This window comes from Hermetia illucens, chromosome 5 (genome assembly GCF_905115235.1).
Source record: "Hermetia illucens chromosome 5, iHerIll2.2.curated.20191125, whole genome shotgun sequence".
NCBI classification, from domain to species: domain Eukaryota; kingdom Metazoa; phylum Arthropoda; class Insecta; order Diptera; family Stratiomyidae; genus Hermetia; species Hermetia illucens.
The window spans coordinates 52,379,572-52,405,158 of NC_051853.1; the positions used below are offsets into that span (position 1 = coordinate 52,379,572).

Genomic DNA, 25,587 nt, shown 5'->3' on the forward strand with positions numbered 1-25,587 from the left:
CAGACCCGGGTTAGGCATCCTCCTCTCTTAAACCATTGCTGATGTTGAATAATCTCGAGAGTGATCCTGCTGCTTTTGTCTGGCCTCGCACATTGGTCAAGGTCCGCCTATTCAATCTTATCAATTTCGTCGGGATACCGAATTCTCTCAAGGCCGTGTACAGTTTCACCCTGGCTATGCCGTCATAGGTGGCATATTCTAGCAGTTTTTCCATCGCTTGCTGCAGAGAGCAAATCTGATCTGCTTCTGATTTGCTTGGAGTGAAGCCTCTTTGGTATGGACCAATGATGTTCTGGACGTATGGGGCTATCCGACCTAGAAAGATAGCGGAAAATATCTTATAAGTAGTGCTCAGCAACGTGATACCTCTATAATTGCTGCACTGCGTGATTTCACCTTTTTATGTATGGGACAGATAATCCCTGGTTACCAATCGTGACGCATTGATTCGCTGTCCCACACCTTGATGAGTATCAGTTGATAAACAGTCTGATGTAGTTCCTAGCCTACATATGTAACAAAATCGGCTGTAGTTCCATAGGCTCCTGGCGACTTATGATTTTTAAACCGATGAATTGCACGAACTGTTTCTTTCATGCTTGGCAGCATTTATCCTTCGTCTTTAGTTGATGGGACCTCCAACTCGCTGATATCTTAGTTGCCCGCATCTATCGGAAATCAGAAGTCCCTCTTTGTCTAAACAAAATGAACATCGATATGTATAAGACTCCATCCTGCTGTTGGTAGAACTTCCGCGGCTGATGCGGTTGCTCTCTATACTTTTTGAGTTCACAGACAGGTTGGTTCTCCCAGGCTTCCTTCTTCCGTCTGCGAAGTCGCTTCAACACTAGCTGGAATTTTTGATAAGTTTCTGCACGTACTTGCGTTCTTTGAGGATGCAACATTACTCGGTAACCAGTGTTCTTCTGTACCTTTGCGAGCTTACATTCATCCTCGAGCCAGTTATTCGGAATTTTTCTACAACTTAGGCTAACTATGTTTGTGGCCGTGTTAATGATGGCGTCCTTCAGGTGTTTATGAAGATAATTAGTTGATGCTTAATTTCCAGGGCACCTGTTAGCTGGGGTTATTTTATCCATTTCCCCCTTATAGGTGTTAGAAAGGCTGTATTGTGGATGGCTTCGGTATTCACTCTCACCTTATTGTCAGAGGGCATTGACAGGTATTATTTGAGCTCGGAGCACCATGCCAACAAGGCAGTGGTTCGAGTCGATGTTAGCCCCCCTATATGTTCTGACATTCATCAAAACTGAGAGGTGGTGGCGTTCAATCAGTACGTAGTCAATTTGTTTGAAAGCGACCCGTCTGGAGAAGCCCAAGTATATTTGTGTGTATACCTTCCGCGCAAACCAGGTGCTTCCAGCAGGCATTTCGTGTGACACTGTTAATTGAAAAGTCTGCGGTCCGTTACCAATGTTTTGCTCATGTAGACTATGGGAGCCGACGCATCGCCTGAATGCAAGCTCCGTCCCTACCTGGCAGTTGAAATCTTCAAGTATGATATCATACGTATGATATGCTTCGAGGGTTCGTTATATTAAGAGGTTCGATATAGCCTAAAACTGATAGATCAGTAGCTTACTCCAAACTACAATTTTTATTTTTTATTGTAGATATATATTTCGGGAGCTTCTATTTTAGCTGGAAATATATAATAGCCCGCCGGAAGCTCTTAATAAAGGCCAAAGCTGCCAATAATATTAACTGCGTTTAGAGATCGCAAACGACATGTTAAACATTTTAAACAATTATCTCAATTTTCATCAGCAACTGCTATTAACATAGCATGCGGAGTTGATCTCTCTTGCTAACAGGTCCCGCTACAAAAATGCATTCAATGTCATTAGAAACAACATGATTGGATCGAGTAAGAGACACCGTCCACCTCAGTCGACGCATTACGACGGGCCCCGGTCCTGTCAGGAAATAGACGATGGTTCTTGATGCATGGACGGCATCCGGACGTAAGTACGTTAGTCCGAGCAAAACAAATAGGTGTCTGCAGGCTAAATGTTGGCACTCTAACCGGAAAAACTGAGGAACTCGCAAGAGCTCTTCGGAAAAGGCGCATTGATATCTGCGCTCTGCAAGAATGGTCTGGTGCCAAAAGCTGGAACATAGAATGCGAACGCGGTAAAAATGGCTATAAACTTCTCTATTTTGGTAGTCCACACACTCAATAGGGTGTTGGCATTGCCGTGTCAGAGGGTTTCGTGATGCCATTAAAGATGTCGAACGATTTGATGACTGGTTGATGAAGCTCACCATTGTATCAGCTGATCGCACTATTTACTTCTTCACCGCGTACGCACCACTGATGCCGAGAAAGATGCCATCTGGCAACTTCTTGATGAAAAACTTGTGTGCCTGCTGATCAATATATCATAATTGCCGGCGACCTTAATGGTCATGTGGGTGAAGAGGGGTTTGGAGCGCCCAATGAGGGTGGCGAGCGTATAATCGATTTTGCAGACACTCAGGACTTTGTATTTATGAATACATGGTTCATCAAACGATTGTCTCATCTTCTTACATTTTATAGTAGGAACAGTAAAACGCAAATCCACTATATTCTCATAAGACGCCGACATTTTACCACTGGAACTAATTGTAAAGCCGTTCCCTATGGGACTATCGCACCTCAACATCGGCCGGTTATTGCCGCACTGCAAATTAAGCCACCGATAAAACAGCTCGAGGAACGCACAGGCACGCCGCGCATTAATTGGTGGGAACTCCGTGAGAAGAAAGAAGAACTGACCTCATTTACGCGATTACCAGCCATTACGAATGTCGAAGAATCGTGGAACCAAATGAAAGACACGATCCACAAAGCGCCTCTACAACCCTTGGAGTCATCAAGCCAGATAAGCGGTACATCAACTGAGATACTTGACTTTGGAATCATGATGCTGAAATGAAGATCCGTGACAAGAAACGCTTCTACCACAAATTCCTCGACGACAAAATACCGGCCAATTGGTAAATTTATAAGAACGCCAACCGGGAAGTCAAGAAAGTAGCCGCTGTCACCCGAATTTTTACGATATCTACTTGCCAAAAGCCGTAACGAACGCACACAGGATATCGAACACTTCCGTTGCTCTTAATGACAAGCACGAAGCTGTGCTTACCAACCGTCGAGCCATAAAGGATAGATGGCGAGAATACTTGGAGCAGATTTCAACTGAACTGAACTGTCAGCATAACTGAAGTCAAAGAGGCAATAAAACGAACGAAATCGGAGAAAGCAACAGTACCTGACAACATCGCATTTGAGCTCTGGAAACCGAAGAGCTTCAACCCAGTGAATTCTTTAATCGGGCTATTCAGGAAGGAAGAACACCATCTGACTGGCAATAAAGTACCACTGTTCCAATATGGGAAAAGAAAGGTTGTCCAGCAGAATGTTCAAATTACCGTCCGATCCTATTACTTTCCCATACAATGAAGATTTTTGAACGCATTCTTGACAATCCTATTCGCGAAAACGTGTGAATCAAGCCGTATTTGTCAAAAACTGCGGAACTACTGACACAATACACGCTGCGCGGTTACTCATGGAGAAACACCGTGGGAAGCATCACCCTTTTTACAATGCATTTCCGGGCCCAGAGAAAGCGTTTGACCGTATGCCACACAAACTCGTGCGCTAGGGTCAATTACTCTACCACGATCCGAAAAGTAAAGTTCGAAATATGGCGGGTGTATCAAAACCGCTTCGTGTCTCTGTTGGTCATCAAGGAAGCGCCCTCTCACCACTCCTCTTTGTTCTTGTTATGCACAACGTCACACGGGATATCCAACGTCCAGCGCCCTACACACTGCTTTATACAGATGAAATTTTCCTAGCATCTTATAGTAAAAATGATCTCGAGCAACTTGTTGAAAAATGGAATGATCGCCTCATGCAACCCTCATGCATGGCATGCCTCATGCCATGCACACAAACAAAACTGAATTTTTGATGACCGATCCCCATGAAACAGGTACAATCACTGTCAGCGGCAGTGATCTGCCCAGAACGGAGCGATTTAAATACCTCGGGTCAACGCAATCAGCCAATGGAGAACTACGTTATGAAATTGCTCCACGCATTAACGCAACCTGGATGAAGTGGCATTCCACAACTGGTATTCTTTGTGATCGACGTATCAACGAACGTCTCAAATCTAAAATTGTCACCCTCGGTTCTGAGTGTTTGCCGACTATAAAACACAAGCGTCTTGCGGTAATGGAGACGAAGCTGTTGCGTTGGACTAGTGGCGTGACACATTTTGATCACATCCGAAATGGGGATTTGCGCGATTGATATGGAATTTCACTGATCGTGGAAAACCTGCGAGAGAGGCGTCTTCGATAGTATGGTCACATAATTCGCGGCAACGAAAATTCACTTGCCAAGATTGGTCTAAACATTGAAGTCGATGGTAAACGACCGAAGGCCTTCCGAAACAACGGTAGCTTGATACGCTGGATGAGGATTTAAAAGCCCCGAGATTGCATCCAGATCGGGCATTTGATAGAGCCAAATGGCAAAACCGATCACGACGAGGCAACCCCGCTTGTGAACGGGGCAAAGGCTGAAGAATAAGAAGAGTAGTATATTACGGTAATTCTTGGTAATTGGCTGCAAAACTCGCCTTAAGTTCATCCTAGAACCACGAAATTTTGAAACAATGTAGGCTATTATATAGAGCATGATTCTACCAGTTTGGTGGAAATCGCACTATTACTAACAAAGTTATAATAGGTCTAACTTGCCGCTGACTTTGAATGTCAATATCAGGGGAAAGTAAATATTCCTACGTTTATATATGCATGTATTACAGTCAAATGTTAATGTTTATAAAAGAAGTACACAAAACCTGTTATACATGAAGCGTCCAGCTTCCGGTTTCACGACTTGCTACATATGGTTTCGCCGAACAAAACACGGCATCATGATAGTTGGAGTGAGCGAAAAAGTATATGTCACTCAATACAACCATCAGTTATAATTACCCACTGTCCATCTAATTGTCCATCAGCCAAGCATTACGTAGCAATATAAACTTGATAAATACTTCTTTTTATAGACAACTTGATGGATTTTCCAAGGTGAAAACTATGCAGAGGTTTGGGTAGCAGGATAATAGCTATTAATTGCGTTGATAATTATGCCTCAAAGACTCCAAATCCTTGCAAAAAGTCAGTATTCTTATATATTAAAAAGATCATAAAAAATACTGCAATAAACACATAAACTTATATATAGCAATATTCGTTTTGAGAATGAATATAGCAAGCTAAAAATATACTTACATTCCCCCTTTTGAAGGACCGATTATTTTGCATCCACTTGATTTCGGTGTCTGGCACGGATCCCACAACAACACACGTCAGAATGTATTCGCTGCCAGATGTGAACATTTTAGGTTTCTCCGTAATATTTACATATATTGGCTTTACTGAAACGAAAATAATCGCACTTAGTAACCAGTCGTCATAAGCACTCAAGGGTTGTTTGGTACTACGCTCCCCCAACATAGCACCCGGCAGCGTCAAGTTATTTACAGTTGAGGGCATTAATTGCAATTAAGAAGCAATGTGGCTCAGACGTATCAAAAATCTATAAATTTTGCACGAATTACAGAGTGGAATGAAAGTATCGGCATTGACATTTTGCAAATTTGAGAGTTACAAAAAGGAAACAAAGAGAAAGGACTTGTTATTTGCGAGTTGGAATTGCATTACTATTGGTGACTGCTGCCATTTGGAGAGCTCATTTCTACTATGAAGAATAATTTAATAGATACTCCAGGACTACAGACTTTGACAATTACAGATTTTCCAAAGAATAAAAATACTTTCATTACAATCTGTAAAACTGCCGGTTGTGGCTCGAATAAAAGAATCCACTTTGCACACTTGTCGCCCTGCTCCCCATTGAGCATAGCAATCTGCCTTATGTTTCGGATTATGTGATTCACTTATATGGATAGGGGTGACACTGCAGACATATTCACCCGGAAGGGTGGTTAGCGCCGGGATGCATTGGAATGTATGTGGGTGACGTAGAGAAGAGCATAATGAGTACTTACATAACATTTCAAGGCGTACGGTTTTAATAGACGGTGGTGCTAACTTTGTATTCGATGCTTCACATCTGTAAGTGTTATTAAGTGCATCTCGGGTTAGTTGATGCACTTCAAGACGATTCACTGTAACATGTCGCCCCATAAGCACACCGTTACCAATCTGAAGTGGCTGCGAACCATTGAACCATGTCACTACGGGTTCGGGTCGTCCTGAAAAGAAAAAGGGAAATATTCACGAATTTTAATTACTTGGCTGGATAAAAGTCTGGATTGTATGTAATTTTAGGAAATAGAGTGAGATTCCTCACAAGTGAAATAAATTTATTTTCAACAAAAGCACAAATGCATAAAAACAAATAATTAGAGCTATTCGAAAACTGCCTCTCAAAGGCATAGCAAATTGCATCCCAATGATTAGCCTACAAATAATTGCTTAGTGTGGCTCATAATTCGTCGATCCTCCATTTTATATATAATTGATTCCTTGCCAAAATGAGTATAAGGATGACTATTTAAAAGTTAAAATGTTCTCGTAAGTTCGTTTAACCTCAGGAACGAATTGGAAGTGGAGACAGTAGTGGAAGCCTCAACAGAGTGATCATGCGAGTGCCAGCTGCCCGTTTAAGGAGAATACTATAGCAGGTATACTAGGAAACTATAGTGAAATAGGCCGCTGAAATCCTCCAGTGTCGATCTATCTATCTGGTATGTTCTCAGCACTATTCCCCCGCAGCCGAAAGCTCTAAGGGCAATAACGTACAGTATAGCCCTGTGGACACATACCAAAGGCATGAAAGTAAGTGAAAGTGTTCTTCGTTCCGAAATCATGTGAAAAAGATTCTTTTTACATTAAGTATTTTAGGTCAATTTGGATGACATTCTTCGGACTGAAAGCAATGGAGAAGATCTTGGATCCATGTCAACATTTTTGACGGACAAGGCGATCAAACGAAATTGCCCAGCATCGATTGACGCATATTACGGGATGCAATAGATATCAACTAAATAACTCTATGTGGAGTGGGGAACATCCTATCCTTCTAGATGAACAAAATTTTAAAGAACAGGAAGTGGAAAAAGTCGGGAAATCGGAAGTTGGACGCTTCAGGTATAAAAGGTCTTGTGTAATTTTTTATAAGGACATTTGAGTGGACATTTGTCCCGTAAGTATCTAGCACGTAATATATCCTTATATTGTGAGAATATCCACATTCCGGTGATAATAGCATTCAAACCCTTGAATTTGCAAAGAAGCGACAACTATGATCTATTATAACTTAATTAGTAATAGTGTGATTCTCATCAAACTTGGGAGGATCATGCTCTACATTCGTGGTGTTAGAATAAACTTAAGGGGGATTTTGCAGCCAATTGCTAAAAATTACGGTAATATGCTATTATTAACTTTATTTGAACAAATATCCGTATGGAGGGTATTTCGGAACAGCCTCGGGTCTTTTTTTCAGATTTTTTTGGTTGGCTTCTTCCTCCTTCCTGACGTCCCGGCCTCCCCAACTTCCCAGCAAATACCAAAACTAAGACCGGCTTCGGAAAGTATGAATCGAGACCTTTCCTTTGATGTCCCACATGACTGACTGATGATTTGATGGAAAAAATATGCACACCCCCTTTTGCATGTATGGGGACCCCCACCCTTAAATTCGATGTAGAATTATGTAATTCACTGTATGTGTGAGCGTCCGCAGTTTCCACCTTTCAACCAAATTGGGTGTGAACCGCTACAATAGTCTCCGAGAAAAACGTATGTGGCAGACAGACAGATAGACATTAAACTGATTTTAGTTAGATTTTGTTTTGTACAAAACCTTGAAAATGAGCAGATATCGTTTCTATTTTCATTTACACAACGAAAGATTGTCCACAAGGTGGGATACTATCACCGCTAATATGGAGTATAGTAGTTGACGGATTCCTGTGAGAGCTTACATATCCTAGAATAAAGACCCCAGGTTACGCATGCGAATTCGTATAATTCGGAAGGGTACATATGAAAGCAGCCTATGTGGAAGAGTCAAATTGGGAGTGTGAATTGGGCTAATCATAAACCCAGCCAACACGCCGCAATATTATTCGCTAAGAAAAGACAGCTTAATCATTTAAAAGCTGAATTGCATAAAAATTAAACAGACAGCAGACGTCAAGTATTTGGAAACTTTAGACTAAACCTAACCTAGGAGACGAATATTGGAAACATGTACCGAAAAAGATTATCTTTAGTTGTCACGGATGAAAATTGGGTTCGACAATCGCGGAGATCATTCTGGAAATATAATAAGTCCTCTTCAGAAGACTGAAAAATTCTGGAGGTCCTTTTGGAATTAACTCCTCTTCATCTTCACTCAAAGGTAGAACGAATCCTCGGATATCAGCGCCGAAGGAAGGTCGACATTTTTCTGAGGGTATCACGAATTACTGATGCCGAGGAATATAATTTCTTTTCAAGGAGCAAATTGAAAACGATAGACCAACAGAGAAAGTAGAGAAAAGCGGGAACACTTACAGCAGAGGACTAGGACTAAGCATGCCACTAGGACTAAGCATTCCACTATATTTCATATGGAGACATATACCATAGATTCATAAGTTTCCCTACTTTAACCTCCAGGGGAACTATTGGATTGAGACTGGAATGAAGGATTGCCCTTATATGTTTCCGGCACAAGAACCATGGGTTCTGTCTAATAAAATCTGTAATACTTGATCAGTCGAGGGGCCTGGCGTCTTCCTCGATAAGATGTTCTCAAGATCTAAAACTTGCGTCTTTATGGATTTGCCAATTTGCTCATAGAGTCTGCAGACATTGTCCATACATAGTTATCCCTAGCTTCCCTAGGTGATAGTTTAGCGTGCAGTGAGTATTCCTACTCGGATCCGAAGGCTCTTCTTGGGGAGGTTTAAATAATCGTTCGCTCCTAGGTTCGCATCCTGAGTTCCCCTAGCTGTTCCTCTTCGCGTTTTGATGTAGTAGCCATGAACCCATTTCCGACTCCAATGAAGAGTTCTGATGCGTGGAGAGGTATCCTTGCTCCCTTTCTGGCCAGTTCGTCCGCTGCCTTATTGCCTTCTGAAACCAACATGGCCTGGAACCCAAAGTTTCCAGACTTTCCTCAAGTCAAGTGCGTTCAGTTTCTCAACGAGTTCCAATACCAGTTTGGAATTAACCCGGTAGGACTTAAGTGTTTGGCTGTCGGTCAGGATAGCAATATTCTGCTCCCTATAGCTCCTCTGGAGGTTGAAGGAAACACATCTGTCCATGGCGTGTATTTCAACCTAGAATATACTAGTGTCCTTACTCATTGGTTCAGATTGCGTTTTTCTTGGGCCAATGAGCCCGACGCCCGCTCCCTTCCCTATGAGGTATTCGTCAGTGTGCCAAAAAAATCAGTTGTTTGTTTAAGCCATATATCAATGCTATGCTGTCCCAGTTAGCCTCGTTACTCGAAGTTGTTCCAAACTTCTTAACGAAATGAAACCTGGTTTTCATGTTATCTCTTGGTATCAGGAACTCGGGATACCGCGTAGAAATATCAATTTTCCCTCGATTCAGGCTCTCCGGCTAACCGATACTTCCGGCCTTTCTTAATATTGCCTTCTTTGTCACATCTGTGGGTGGAAATGGGGAGGATATCCAGGGATGTCGTTTGGCATGTCCTAATTGCCCCACTGATACTCCTGTAAGCCATTCTTTGAAGTTTGTGTAACTACCTGGCCGCTGTGCTGAGTTTAGTTCTTTCTGCCCGAACTACCACCCCATAGATAATAATTGCTGTGTATATGCAGTACAGCATTTTTCGTTGCTATGGACACAGAAAGTCATTTGAGCCCTCGTAGTTTTTTCAACATGGGTCTTCCAGAGTAGTTTTTGGTATAGTGTAATTTGCAAATATTTGACCTCATGGCTTTCAAGCTTCCGCTGAATAGTACTATATTAGAGTGGATTTGAGCGCAGCCCCGCCTTCCTGCCCCAGTAACTAGTGATCCAAAGTCCAGTTTGGATTTGGTCCCACAAGACATCCTCATATTTACCCGTATAGATTAGAACAGTATTATTAGTGAAACCTTGGACATGTCCTCCAGTTTTTGCTATCTCTCCTAGGAGTTCATCAAATACCATACTCCCGTGGACAACTTCAAGCAGTGCTCATGACCATACAATATTTACCAGTCAGTACTTGACTACACACTATCATTCTGCCCATTCAGAGGCTTAGGGTCTCCTACTCCCTTGTGGATCCGGACATTATGTGTCTCGGTGTGCGATTTGAAGCAAACACAATGTTATTTCATTTGTGCATTCCGTACTACATTCATCAGCTGATACAGGGTAATTATGATTGACCCTCCTGCTCGGGATTGCGCATTGAAACGTTAGTTCTAATATGGTTGCTTATGGCCTCCTCCACTGTTTTAAGTACAAGTGCTTGGTCTGAAAGATTTAGGTTAAAAAGGATTATTTGTACCCGCTTTCGAAATAAAGGCCACTCTTAGCTGCATCGATGTCCTCCATCTTAGGAAAATGAATTGGACGAATTTCAATGAAGCCCTTGGCATAAAGTGCAGCTTCCAAGATGACTAAGGACTCCTTTGACGATAGAAAACCAATTGGAAATTGTGAATTGCACGCTTTCAGAGTGCTGTGAAGAGGCTTATCCTATTGCCCGGGCAAATGCGGTATAATATTATAATTCAGGAAATCCACCAGAGGTTTTTTACTCATGATTGTAAAAGCAATCAGAATGAAAACTGGTTGAAATCCAGAACCAACAGTGGGAATATAAAACGCTCCTAAAACTGGAAAACTAAAACGCGAAAAACTTCAAGGCTGTATAAAGTCTTTAAAATTGATGAGAGCGAATAGTTGGGTTCAATGAGAAAACCAAACTCGAGAGTTGACTTTGTCCAAACCCTTGGATCCTTGTTCTTGGAAGTTCACCATTGCGGAGAACAAGTGACAGAATGGGGCAAAAGAGCTAGCGAATCGAAACCCTATTATTTGAGCACTTTTAATTACTTGACATGGATGGTATATAACCAGCAATCCTGTAGGAGGGTTTAGAGTACCTAGAGTGATTTCTAAGAAATATTTCACTAGAATACCTTGCTATGGGTTACGTACATACTACTTGGCAAAAGGTTAAGGTAACCTTTATACTAAAAGTTGATTATTCAAACCCAAACAACTTCAAACAGATTACCTTTACACCATTCTTGCTTATTTGAGAGACTGATTGAACATCGCATTTGCAAGAAAGCGCTAAGGCCCTACCCGCTAAATGAAAACCAATATGCTTACGAGCGTAAAAAGTCCTACAAGTCTGCTTTTCACAATCCACTATCCCAAGATAGGTGAGTAATGGATTGCTCTATATTTTTACGCTTTAGAATTTCTCACCACAAAATCAAGCTCCTCAGAAAGTTGTCAGCTATGGTGGGGAACAAATCTTTAGCAATAGTGTCAAAATGTAGTTAACACAGAGCAATGAAAATTGGAAACGGGTCACGTTCGAGGGAAGAGTTCTCCTCCGAAGAAGGAGGAAATCCCCTACAGCGTGGAAGATTTTGTAGCTTACAAAACTAAGAAACGTATGAGCGCTTTCATGACCGCGTGGATGTGAATAATCTAGCTCAAAAGAGTACATTGGGTTGGTCTCCTAATTCGTATTGGCGAAGAAGGCTCAGTGCAGAAGGACTATAGTAGCAAGAACAGTAGCCGAAAAAATAGGAATATTTATATATGATTGGCATTCATCTTTTGGGGAGGCATAGCGCGTCAACCTCACCTACTCGACATCATCCGCGGTTCGCTGAAATGCGCTTCAGCACCTTCCAGGACTTCCCGAGTCGTGTCGTTTGAAATAGTATCAGGTCAGCATACTCCGATGATGTATGAGGTGAGAGCTTTTGAATTTCAACTTGATCTTGGTGTTGAAATAACTGGATTTCCAGATTTTAGAAAATGCAGTGAAAGCAGATCTCTGGCTGTTATTGCTTTGGGCAATATTCAGTTCGGTGTAACATCGGAAGACATCACGTATACTAGATACACAAATTAATGGAAGCTTTCGATGTTCTACCATATTAACGCCGATAGGGAGAGTGTCGTGACCAGTCAGACTGAGAACCTTTTCTTTTCGTGTTTATTGTCATTCCAACTCCACCTGCCACTCTTTCTAAATACAGAGTCACCTGGCTAAGGTCCATAAGCCGGTGAGAGAGCAAACAGATTTCATCAGCATAGTTGAAGTGATTGAGGAAAAACGTCATAGTCAATTGAACTCCTTCACGTTTACCAGGCAAGGTAGCGTGAAGAATGTTCCTTAAAACCAAAAACAATAAAAATAAAATCGGTGACAAGAAGCACCCCTGACGGAATCGGCTTTGAACCTCGGCTTCGCAATATGTTCATACGAGTAAAAGGAGTAGATTTGCAGAGACTAGATGTACAGCGATAAATAACCCTCCGGAGAGACTGTCAAGCCAAGTGGCTTTACCCCGTTAGAGTACATTGTTGGCCGAAAGGATTTCTCTTTTGCTTGAAGGAGCAGTCCGCATAAACCCCCTTTGCTACTACTCTCCAGACGTCAAAATCGCAGTGCCATTAATGTGACAAGAGAGAGAGTATTACCTTCTAGAGTCCCACCATCTTACTTCACTTAGGCCCAGTGTGTACAGCTTATATCTTTGGAAATCTGGGTCGAGTTAGAGAAGGCCAGCATTCCGACCACCCTCTCTCACTACCATTATCGAGGAGCATGACAGGCAGACAAGGCTTTATTATTTATTTATTTTTAAACCTTGACTCACTGGACACACTGGGATATTTGGAATTTCTTATTAAGCCGATCTTGAGCGATCATCAATTGTTGGGCCGATGACGGTGATAATATGTAGTTTATTGGAGGATATGGTTGCACAAAAAACTGCATGTTTGACATTGCAATGGAATGTTATGCTATATTTATGTATCAGTAAGCACTCCTCCAGTTTGACTGAGTGTATCAGCTATTTAAAAGTCATTAGTTGTCTTTAAATTATCGAGGTTCAGAGTTTGCTGTTCATAATCTATGGAAATAGTAATAATGATTCAAATGATCAATTTTCAACATTATCAAGCAAATGACATCAATTTGTCCCTTTTATCTGTCCCAGCTTAATAAACCACAATGGGATTTCCGATAGCCAACTTACAGGTACAAAAACCTCTGGCTGCATCATTAACACTTTGTCCTCACAAACATTCATTCCCCTTTTTTTTCAACTTCAATAAAAGTACAAACCAGTTGTTCCTTTTTCAATAAATGTGAGAATACTTTCTTTGTTCGAATATCCGATAAAAATGAAATGAAAATCACAAGATGGGAAAAATCCCACACAGAAATAAATTACCACCGTCGTAAGCTTAAAAGTCTTCAGGAAATTGTCGTTGGCCACCATAAAAATAAGAAACCGTCCCGGACGAAAATCAATGAAAGGTGAAATAGAAGGGAAGAAATCTACTAGTCACGAGCGAGTGAGCCGAACAAAGGGAGTAGAATCCAGAAAAAATTGCAAGAAAGATAATTACTTTTTTCTGCATCCCATCGGAAAGGTCTTCGTGTACAAAAAAGGACGAAGCACTTACATCATTCATTCAGGTTTCTTTTTTTGTGGCTTTGTTCTTGTTTGTCTTCGCCGAAAATGATGTATTTCCATCGTAAATTGGTAATGTCCTTTTTCCAACCGTGTGACGTCCATCACTGGAAGCATTGCTTCAACTACAATCAGTCGTCCTTTTTTGCGCCTAGCCGCGAACAGCTCAAACCACGCTGCTCACTGCTAGGCAAGAAGGCAACCCAAAACACATACTCACACAAAAAAAACAATGATTGTCATGTCGGATCATCAACGTCATCCCTCAAAAGTGGGACGGGATGGAAAAGACGATATAATACAATATTATTTTTTAATAACAAAAAAAACACTGCTGGGCAAAATACTTGAAGAAATAACGCACTACTGCACACCCTTCGCTTTCACCAATGGATATCGTCCTTCCTTACTTTTGCTTCTTGACTTTTTTCATCCTCCGATATTTGGCAACGGGAATCCTTCGGATGCCTTTTTAACGAAGTTTATCTTGTATTAGGGAGTAAAATCTGAGATCATCATTACAAGCTTTCGGGGGACAACCGGAAGAGTCAAAAAGAAAGGAAAACAGGAACGCAAAATCCCAATGACGCCTCCTTTTTACATTATATTAGGATGCTGGAGAATCACTGTCAGAAGCAGTGAGCGTCGACTATCTTCCTCCCTGGACTAACCGCAGCAAGGAAGGACTTAATAAACGATTGCTGCTTTCTGTCGGTCTTGCTTGAGATAAGCAACAGACAATAGGATGCGATTATTGTGTGACACAGAATTAAGGTGTCGTACTGTAATTTGTTGTGTACCTTGATGGCAATATGCTGCACGGTGACAGGATAATGTCGTTCGTTTCACAACAATATAATAAGTTTGTCCTGGCCCTAGCTAATATGTAAAAGTTTGAAGTCTCATTAATCATTCTGTTGTCATAGGACTTGCGTTGCGTTTGGGGGAAGATCTCATACTTCTTTAGTTTTCGTTGAAGCGTGTTATAGAGATACTTATTTAATAGATTTTCGTTCTGAATAGCTGTAAATAATCACGCATGACGTACGTGCACGATATATATTTTTTTATTTTGGGAATCTCCTTAACAAATTTAGTTAGAGTAGTTTTGGATGTAACAGTAGCAATCATCAAAGCACTTGGAAAACATGAAGAGAGTTTTTAGATCATATAACTTAGCTTTCCGGACACAGAAAATAAATTAGCTGCTATTTCCGAAAATAAAGGAGTATTATCCCAAATACTTTGAGCTCCCCAGGAATGTTCCTAGAAACTCGCACTTCCTCGACATTATTCTGCTCAACGTAGTACTGGAGTGATCTACCCGACACCTATCCTGGCTGCAGCTCGTTCTGTATATCTGAACTACCGATCAGCCCATCTAAACAACACCCTCGCTATCTCGCCCGTACGCCGGCGAAGTTTTCGGAATTGTGCCCGGCTGACTACCCGGATGACCCGACGAAGACATGAGTTGATGAAAAATTGGTATGCCCTGCTGTAACACCTAGTGCCACAACAAACCGCGCGCTGGGTTAAGTTGTTAGCTGTGTCGCAACTGGAAAAGTAAAGATGGAACTGTGGCAGGTAAATCAAAACCGCTTTGTGTCTCTTACCATTCCTCTTTGTTCTTGTTAGGAATACTGTCACACCGGACATTAAACTTCCAGCGCCCTACACACTACTTTATGCAGATAATGTTTTCATAACATCTCATAACAAAGCTGACCTCGACCAATTTGTCCAAAATGTCACCTATTGAAACGCTACCTCAAATTGAAACTGAACGAATAGATTTTCTTACGACCGATACCAATGAAACATACACTTTCACTGTTAATGGCAGTTATCTGCCCAGAACCGAGTAATTTAAAAACCCGCATCAAAGCTCAGCCAATAGAGAAGTGCGTTATAAAATTATTTCATGCATTATCGTAACTTGGATATAGCAGCGTTCCAAACTGACATTCTTTGTGGTCGACGTATAAACGAACCTGTCAAATCCAAAATTTATCGCATTGTCGTCCTCTCTGCCGCTCTCTATGATTCTAACTGCCAGCCAGCTATCAAAACAATGGACGACGCCTCACCATTACGAAGACTAAGATATTGCCTGCGGTATAACACGCCACAATCATACACGAAAGAAAGACATCTGCGAAGGATATGGGTTTATACCGATTGTGGGTAAAAAATTGAGATAAACGCGCCTTCGATAGTATAGCCATGTATATTACGCTGACGAGAACTGACTTGCAATATTGAGCTGTACAACGAACTCGACTGAGAGGGAGCAAAAGTCCGTCCGAATCAAAACTGGGTTAATCCGCAAGATAGTGATTTGAGAGCTTTCCGTCTCCAGATCAGAACAATGACCGAACAAAATGACGCAATCGATGAAGACCAGCCGGCTACGCTTCTGAGAATTTTGATGTTGATGGTATTTATTTCCAGGCCGACATTGAATCACTCTCTACATATAGAGCAATTGGCCAAGATCCACGACTTACGGAGAGGGTACTGTTTAAGGAAAGATGGCATTGAACTTTTTCACCTCCTCCAGCCAAGGCAGCATAGCAGAAAGAACCGCGCTTACCGGTGGTAACACTGTAAGTGCCAAATGAATCGCAGACAGGGCACTGCAAAACGGACTATGGAAAAAGCAGAGACCCGTCTGTTCAAAGGACGCTACAAATAGTAAACCAGTAGCAGAAAAGACGAGAAGACGTAAAAGGATTAGACTATCGGCTCTGTTCATTAAGCCGACGAAACGTAGGGCATTTGCGGAAGTCCTCAATGAAATCCGGTATAAGGTAAAACCCGAAGGTGACAGAGCAGAAGTGGTTTCCATACGGAGAAGGATATAGAACCACCACCACACGACGACCTATAAGCCCTTTTGTTACGTGGTGTGCAGTAATGAAATCGTTGCTTCTTTCTCCTTTCCTGGCAAAAACAAAGATGGGAGTTTTTATTGATACGCCATATGCTACACTGTACTACCGTAGTTTGTCATGGTAGCTAAATTATTGTTTGTAACGCGCATTCTCACTCCCAGTTGTCAACAGAGCTTTCAAAGCCTCACATTCAGTGATCCGCCTTTACGCTGTCAGCCACATCTTGTGAACCCCTTTCAGGACGAGGCAAATAAGTTCACCAGTGCATAAAGAGCGCCAGGGTAAGAGACAATCTGTCTGCAGGCTGATATTAGTTCCATTTTCATTACGCACGTTCAGAAGACCTTCTTAATATATTGTTAATCACGACGTGGTCAATCAAGTTTGATGTTCATTGCGGGTCACTCGAAAACCAATTGGCCTTTTCTGAACTTTGTGCTTGAATAGGACGCTTCCGATGACGAGGCGTGAACCACCAAGCTTTAAACTGGTCTTTTTCGGCTTACCAAGATCGTGTTTCTCCATTACATGTCCAAGTACGGTTATGCCTGATCCCGCATTGGCATTCGGACCACCCATAGCAATTACGATGCCACCTTTAAGAAACCTCTCTTGAGCTGCATGTAGCTGCTCATAGAAAGCGTTCATGATCAGCAACTCGTACCGAACTTTCCGACTCTTCCGTTATTGTACCGCCTCGCGTACTGCTTAGACTGAAGAGCTCCTTATTTATGTTATTTCCGACCAGAAATTTACGAGCCCAAAATTGCAAGTTGAAATCCTTCTCCTGTGCTTCTCATGCCGTGAATGCTGACCTGATAATAACCGGCTCGCATCATGCATAACTAACTATACTTTCTCCCGAACGAAGAACACGGTTGACAGCTGAGAACATCGTATCCGAATGCTTCTGGCCCGGACCGATATACACGTGTGGCATTAGTGGGATCAATATGTAGTATAAATTTGTTGAATGCGACACTAACTCAAAAGCTCGATAGATTTAGAGTGTACCCCATTGCTAGACGTTATGGTCTTCACCATCACCAACGGCGGAACAACCGGTATCTGGTGTAGGCCTGCCTCAATAAGCAACTCCAGTCGTCCCAGTTTTGCGCCGTCTTCCACCAATTCAATATTCCTAAAAACTGTTGGCGTTCTGACCTACCTCACCGCTCCATCTGAGGCAGGGTCTGCCTCATCTTCCCATTCTATCATAGATATCGCCCTTATATACTTTCCGGGCTAGATCATCCTCATCCATACGGATTAAGTGACCCGCCCACCTCTTGAGCCGGATTTTATCTACAACCTGACGGTCGTGGTATCGCTCATAAATTTCGTCGTTATGTAGGCTACGGAACCATCCAGTCTCACGTAGGGGCCAAGAATTATTCGGAGGAATTTTCTCTCGAATACGGCTAAGAGAGTTTTTTTCGCTAGGAATCCAGGTCTCCGAGGACTGGCAAGATCGTAGTCTTGAACAGTAAGAGCTTTGACCTTATGGGTCTCGGAATTTACCTAACTAGGATTAGATGGCTGGCGACATGTGCAACGTCTTCTTGCGGGCTGTCCTACCTTCGACCCAGCATTTGTATGAGTGTTGTCAACGAGAGGAATATTTTTCAATATTCTGAAAGACTGCCAAACCTTCTTGTCCCCCTACAGTCACTGCAGAAGTATATGCTCCTTAGTCAAATACGGTCATATCTCTTCTAATTACATTTGGAAAGGTTCTGAAGGGGATTGTGACCAGCGACATAGGATAAAAATAAAATATTGGACACGTAGTGGGGCTTCCAAACTGGGCTTGCTCTCGGTTATGCTAGCAATGTGTGGTCGGAGAAAGTCGTGGTGCCGGTTGCAGTGGAGAAATGTTGGATGTTGCTGAAAGGCGATCGAAGTTGAATAGCGTGTATTTGAAATACAGGAGGAAGTCAAGAACTTGGGAACGTATGCACTTGTATCCACAGCTGTAGAAATCAGGTCGTGTGGTGTGGTGTGAATAGGGTCTAAGCAGGAATGCTGCCAGATCTATTTATATGGAACACTTTACTGAATGTGCTACTTATGGGTTCGCTTTTTTGCGTGAATGCGCGATGCCAGTGCGAGGTAGGAATCTCTCTATCTATTTATTTTTCAGTGTGTCACACGGTTTCACCTGACATTGTGTAGATCCTCATCTTGATTTATAGATAGTTAGACACGCCATGTCCCAATGGATCAATAGGAACGTACTTTTACTACAAAACGATATTGTTAGTAGCTTTTTTTTCGGGAGTAGGGTAGGTGAATGCGTTTACGCACAGAGTGTTCGACTCCCGCAACAGCACGGTGGCGGACTACCAACTAAACACCTCGCTGTCATCAGAGAACTAGCCTGGAACCATTTGACATATTACTTCGGGCTAGCCCTCCTACTCTCCCGGCTTTGGTAGCCTTCAAGTCAGGGAATTCCTTCCACCAACGGGAGGGGAGGGGAGGAAGGGAGTTGTTGTTAGTTCAGGGAACCCCTTACCGGCCGATCCCTCCGCCGGTCGAGTTCAATCTTCTTCGTAGTAAGAAGAGCCCGAACATAATGCGCAATACGATTCCAGCTGTCAGCGCTCTTCAGCAACTCTCGCACAATGTTGTCTGGAGAGAGCTGCCCTGTGTCTGCATAAAGTTGCTGGCGGAGGCCGTTCCACCTCTCGCAAGAGAAAAAGGTGTGTTCAGCGTCATCCGTCACTCCATTGCAGAACACACAATGAGGAGATCGCGCCTTCCCAACTCTATGCAGGCAAGACTGAAAACCTCCATGCCCACTTAGAAGTTGGGTAAGGAAGTAATCAATCTCACCGTGCTTTCTGTTCAACCATGGGTCTAATTTGTCGATGAGCCGCGCAGTCCACTTGCCTCTTGCCTCATTTTGCCAAGAAAATTGCCACCCGCCAAGGGTGCATTGACGTTCTTCACGGGCAACCAGTTCTCTTAAGTTTTCGCCCTTATGGCGATAGATAGCGTTGCGCTCCTTGGCAAGGAGGGCAACGGGGATCACTCCCACAATCACCATCACAGCCGGTTCGGAGACGGTGCGATAAGCAGACGCCACTCGCAAAGCTCCCCGCCTCTGCACTTGAACGAGGCGTTTACGATACATCTCCTTGTCAACGGCATCAGCCCATACCACCGCACCATAGAGAAGAATGGACTACGTTGCTCCCATGAGGAGACGTCTCCTAGTTGATATATGTCCCCGACGTTCACCATTAGCCGATTCAAGGCCGTGACTCCAGCTGCAGCCCTGTCCGCTACTGCTTTGATTTGCTCGAAGAAGCTCATTTTCGAGTCGAGCATTAAACCAAGGTATTTAATCGCTGGTTTTGACTCTATAGTCAACTCGATCGACTCTATAGTCGCCGATCGATATGGGACGTAGGGTCGGGATTCTCCTTCTGGTCAGGATGACTACTTCGGTTTTTTCCAGCGCAAGGTTGAAACCGTGAGCAGTCATCCATCCGCTTACCCGTCGCATCAATATTCCAAGTCTGCTTTGCGCCTGTTCAACAGTGCGTCCGGCAACAAGTGCCGCAACGTCGTCTGCATAACCGACCAGGCGCGACTCTTCGGGCATATCGAGTCTCAGCAGACTATCGTAGGAAGCGTTCCAGAGGTCCGGCCTTAGGATGGATCCCTGCGCTGCTCCCGACGAGATTTCCATCCTCCTCTGGCCCTCTAACGTCTCATAGAGCAGGGAGCGGTCTTTCAGATAATCCCTCAATATCCGCAAGAGATAGCTTGGCACGCGAAAGGAGTTCTCTAGTGTGCCTAGCATATCTGTCCATCTTACGGAATTGAAGGCATTTCTGACATCAAGCGTTATGAGGAGCACTAGCTTCTTCGAGCTCTTTCATTGTGGAAAGGAGGCAATCCCCGACGCTTTCCGCGCTATCAACCCGTACAGGGTGTCTGGGAAACAATGCCCGCACAATGCGGTCCATTTGGTCGGTGCTCCGTTTGCAGGGCTTCCGCAGAGCCCCGATTTTCCGAGTGACAAGCTTATAGCCAAGTCCCCACGGGTCCTCATTCACCTCATTAACAAGATTCTGCCAGCCGCGAGCTTTGCTTTTATTTATAGCGCTGCGGAGTCTCCTTTTTGCTGATCTATATTGTGCCTTTATGGCACATGCCTCCTCGTTGGCGTGCAAACGTTGTGCCAAACGGCGGATCTTATGACACTCCTTCCGTAGGTTGGTAATTTCTGCCGTCCACCAGTACATAGAAGGCTTGTCGCGCCTGCGGCCTCTCCGGGGCATGGAAGTCTCACACGCCGTCGTTATCAGATTCATCACTGAATTTACGACGGTGTCAGCTGCGACACTACCACTCCCCGGAGTGCCCCCCAGCGCGGCCCTACCTGCTCCAAGGAACTTATTTGGAGTAACCCTTGCTACGCAGCCTTATCAGATGTAATCCGGTACCTTGCAACCGAGACAGCCCTTTGATAGTGTATGCTCCTCCGAATTGGCTCTCGCGGGTACAGCTTTTCGTAGCTTAATGTTGGGAGCAACGCTTAACTGGAGGGCCTTAGACCTTAATTAAGGAAGAAGGCTTGATGGTTGCAAATGATTTTTATATTTTGGGCTAAAACTATCAAACATGTTCAATTTTGAATCAAAACTGGAAACTAACAAGGAATCAAAAAATATATGTAAGCTTACTAGTAGTAAGTCTCTACTGCTCTGAAAGTATGACAGCGATGTGTAATTCTCGTCGGCATCTGTACCAATAATTCATGCCGTGAACAATTTCATGACACGAATTGCCACCATTTGGATCTACATAAATCAAAACAATTTTACTTTGTTATCTCCTCGAACCGCAATGTATTTAGGACATTTCACGAATAGTCCTAAGTACCTGGCATTTAATCTTTTTACTTTACTCATAAAATTTAATTTTCAACAATTCAACCTTATCCCCCCGCCCCAAAACCATTACACAATATAAATAGCGTAACAGGCCCCCAGAGTCAACTTATCTTCAACTTGTTATCTACTTTCCTACTTCGAAAATTTGAAAATGGAGAACAATAATGACAATAAAGGCAACAAAAACAACAACAACAACTAGAAGAACAGTTACATCAACGGCTAAACAAACGATTGTCTCAGGATGAAGGAGAATCTTCCTTTTTTACTCATCCTATAAATCTTGAAAGTTGAAGTCGAGCTCGCAGGTACAATTACTATGCAGAGAAATGTGTAATTAACCCTTTCAATTGGTAAATATTTACCGCATAAGGACAATAAAAATAATTTTAATTATACAACTGCAGATCTTAACAGGTTTCTCAAGTGATTCGGTGATGGGCGAATCCAGTGCGGGACGCCTGGGAACCTTGAACGAGATTTTTGAATGGGGCATCCGGTAGGGATGATATTTATCGTTGAGATATCGGAGTCTAATAGAAGGACATGGAGGCGGAATTCAAACTGTTATCAATAAGTACGTGATATATGCATGGGTTTTCTCATTTTGTATCCAAGGAATTATATTTTCACCGTACCAAGTGCAAACTTGGAAGTGAACATCCCAGCATCCTTAGATAATTGGCTCAAATCGATTCTCCTTTGTCATCTATTCAATTTCAGCCTTTTTCCGTATCTGCAATTCATCACGAACCTCAAAAAGTTCCTTGTCACCAATAAGGGCAGGGGGAATACACTTTCGAATGTAATTGCCTTATAAGACTCAAAGTCCTAGCTGAAGTGGAAAATGGTTTTCATCGGGGGAGGAAAGGGATTGGTTGGCCGAGAGGTTGGCCTTGATGCGCCATAAACCCAAGCCATAGAAAGATAGTCTCCAGGATAAGTGGAACAGAATGCTTTACTTTAATTTACATTCCTTGGAATTGCTCACCTCTTGTGCCAAATGAACTTAATTAGAGGACTAATTAAATTATTTCAACTTATTCGGAAATTGTCATTTTCATTGCCACAGGAAAAATGACATTTTGTGATAGTCGAAGGTACTTCAAAAGCCTGTTAATGGAGTTGAATGTTTGCGATAGGAGACGCAAGCTCAAAGTCCTTGTTCAACTTAAATTGCGTTTTATTTTGGCTGCCTAATTCTGTAACTCGCTAGAGGATAGCAATTTTATAACCGGATGATTCCCCTGTCTGAACAGAGAAACTTTGATTCAAGGTTATCCTTATTGTATCTTATTGGAAAAGAAGGTTCAACACAATAACAGGCTTTTGGTGTCAGCTGATAAATTTTCGCAGACTTAAGGGGGTCATCCCGTGTGTCGGATCCGCGGAATCGAATTTTTTTTTCGGCATCAATTGTCGGAGTCATTCGGAAATTATAGTGTTAAACACGTGATAAGTCACATGCCAGATTTATGTCGATCGCCGTAATAAAGCTCGTATTTATCGGTCCGAATGACGTTCGAATGACTTCGCTAAAAGGGCAAGAATTGAAGCCAAGGGCGTGTGTTTCTTCAAAAAACCTAAGGTTTATAAACTGGGTATAGCAGATTAATGGACAGTTAAGGTTTTATGGCTAAAAATCGCATTCTACTTTTTAAATGCGTTTTTCTCGAAAGCGCATGTTGAAAATCGGCTGCCACCATAGCCTAAAATCTATCCAACCAAATTCTTTGAAATTTTCACGACTTATTCAGAACTAGGATAATTACCATTCATTCGGTAGTTTTTTTTATTCATTGAAAAAGCCGTAAAAAACCGCCAAAATTCTAAAAAAAATTTTACAAGGGACCAAAAATTTAGTTTTTAATATTTTTTAATGATCCTAGTTTGCGGACTGTAGTTAAGTCTGTACGTTAAAATGCCGTTTACTTTTTTTTCTAAGATGATCGCAGCGCCCTCTAGCGTGGCAGCAGGAAAACACCTTTTTTTGAAGATGGGTGTATAGATTGCTCTGTATTTCAATAACGAACTATGCGATCGGGCTGAAAAAATTACTGTATACGCTCAAGATATCAATAAATCTATGATGAAAAATTCGTATTTGCATCTTTCTCCAGTTCTTCACAAAAAAATTCTTAAGAAAGCCATAAAAAAAACGGTCTTCACACGGGATGACCCCCTTAAATGTGAGTGACATAGGCTATGCTCAGCTTTTAAGTCACCTAGTTCCAAAGGCAGATTCCCCACTCTGTCGGAATGCAAAAGGGGTAGGGCGTATTCAAGGATTTGTTAACGACAATAGTAATAAATGATTCTATAATATGTGATATAATTAAGCTAGATCTGTTTAGGACGCTACAAAGCGAGCACTTAATGGAAAAGATTGCTTTGTTGCTATGACAACAAGTAAAGCAGTTTTATTGTTACTTGAAGGCATTCGTAAACTTTACAATCAATAAAAAGTCCTCAAAGGAATTAAAACTTCTAAAACTTCTGTGAGGGGTCTCGAGACTTAGGCTGTCCGGGCGAGCACTGTTACAAATATTTTCCAACAGATATTCTCAATGCACCCCTACACTTCCTCTCCTTAGACCCCAGCGTTAAATACGCTGTAGTGTACAGTGCTGGCAGCCAACTTGAGTCCGTATAGGGACAGTGAAGCCCTACCTACTGTAGTAGCAATATCTCAGACGAAGTAACTCGTGTATTATTGGCATTCATTATGGAAAACGCCACACGCAAGCTGAAATTCACGGAGAAATATGCTATGGACTTCCCAACTAGGCCACCGTGGAAGAACAGCGACGTGTTGCAGAGAAATCGTTCAAAGATTGTATTTGGGGCCAGCGTAGCCGAAAAATACCATCTCTCAGGACTTCCCAGTGGTTTCCCGGTGGAATTATTAGCGATGCAAGAACAAGTAACATAGCCATTTTGACCGACAGCGACATCCTCCACATCGCTAAGTGGGCTCCTCGGAGTGCCATTAATATCTGTCAACTTACCTAGGCGAAGCATTTTGACGTTAAGGCCTTGTGCTCAGTGGCGACATCCTCCACATCGCTAAGTGGGCTAATCAGAGTGGCATTGATATCTGCGAACTTACCTGGTGGAAGCGTTTTGACGTTAGTACTCGTGAAACCTGGGCTCACTATGAAGAATATGAGGGGGGTACCATAACCATCATAGAAGATAAAATAATTAGCTTAGAACGAAGGGAAACCCTCATGCACTTTCTCTGCGATTGCCCAGCTCTGGCTAGAATTAGGCTGAGGGCATTGGGTAAACCATTCTTTGGGGACTTCAGAGAGATTTCTAGCTGCAGGGTCAGAGAGCGCTTTCCTTCGTGAATGCTACGGGCTGGCTCTAAAGATCCGAACCGGTTGGATTCCGCCTCCCTGCTCCCATAGTAACAGTCACGGTTTTAGCAGTTTGTGGTATCAAAACGGCGCGCCAAAGAGCTAATTGGTCTCCTCGGAGGGGCCACTGATACCTACCTACCTACCCCAGCTTAGGAGGGATGATTGAGGAGCTGTCCTCGTTTCTTGATCAAATATGAACATCAAAAAGTAACAAAACTGCGATAAGTCTGTTGACTCGTATCTAAGTCACGAGTCGAATAAATCTGATAATTTAATCATCATCATCATCATCAACGGCACAACAACCGATTTCCGGTCTAGGCCTGCCTTAATAAGGAACTCCACACATCCCGGCTTTGCGTTGAGGTCCACCAATTCGATATCACTAAAAGCTGTCTGGCACCCAGACCCACGCCATTGCTCCATCTTAGGCAGGGTCTGCCTCGTCTTCTTTTTCTACCATAGATATTGCCCTTATAGACTTTCCGGGTGGGATCATCCTCATCCATACGGATTAAGTGACCCACCCACCGTAACCTATTGAGCCGGATTTTATCCACAACCGGACGGTCATGGTATCGCTCATAGATTTCGTCATTGTGTAGGCTACGGAATCGTCCATCCTCATGTAGGGGGCAAAAAATTCTTCGGAGGATTCTTCTCT

General features: G+C 42.7%; 1 protein-coding gene across 1 annotated transcript in view; it reads right to left on the bottom strand.

Moving 5' to 3' along the window:
• Positions 1–25,587, bottom strand: part of LOC119656877 — a 528,228-nt gene that overhangs the window by 140,315 nt on the left and 362,326 nt on the right. The window contains exons 7-8 of the mRNA XM_038063542.1: positions 6,105–6,311; positions 5,326–5,471 (exon numbers count right to left, since the gene is read on the bottom strand). Of these exons, the coding sequence (XP_037919470.1) occupies positions 5,326–5,471; positions 6,105–6,311 (353 nt within the window). The remainder of the gene's footprint in view (positions 1–5,325; positions 5,472–6,104; positions 6,312–25,587) is intronic.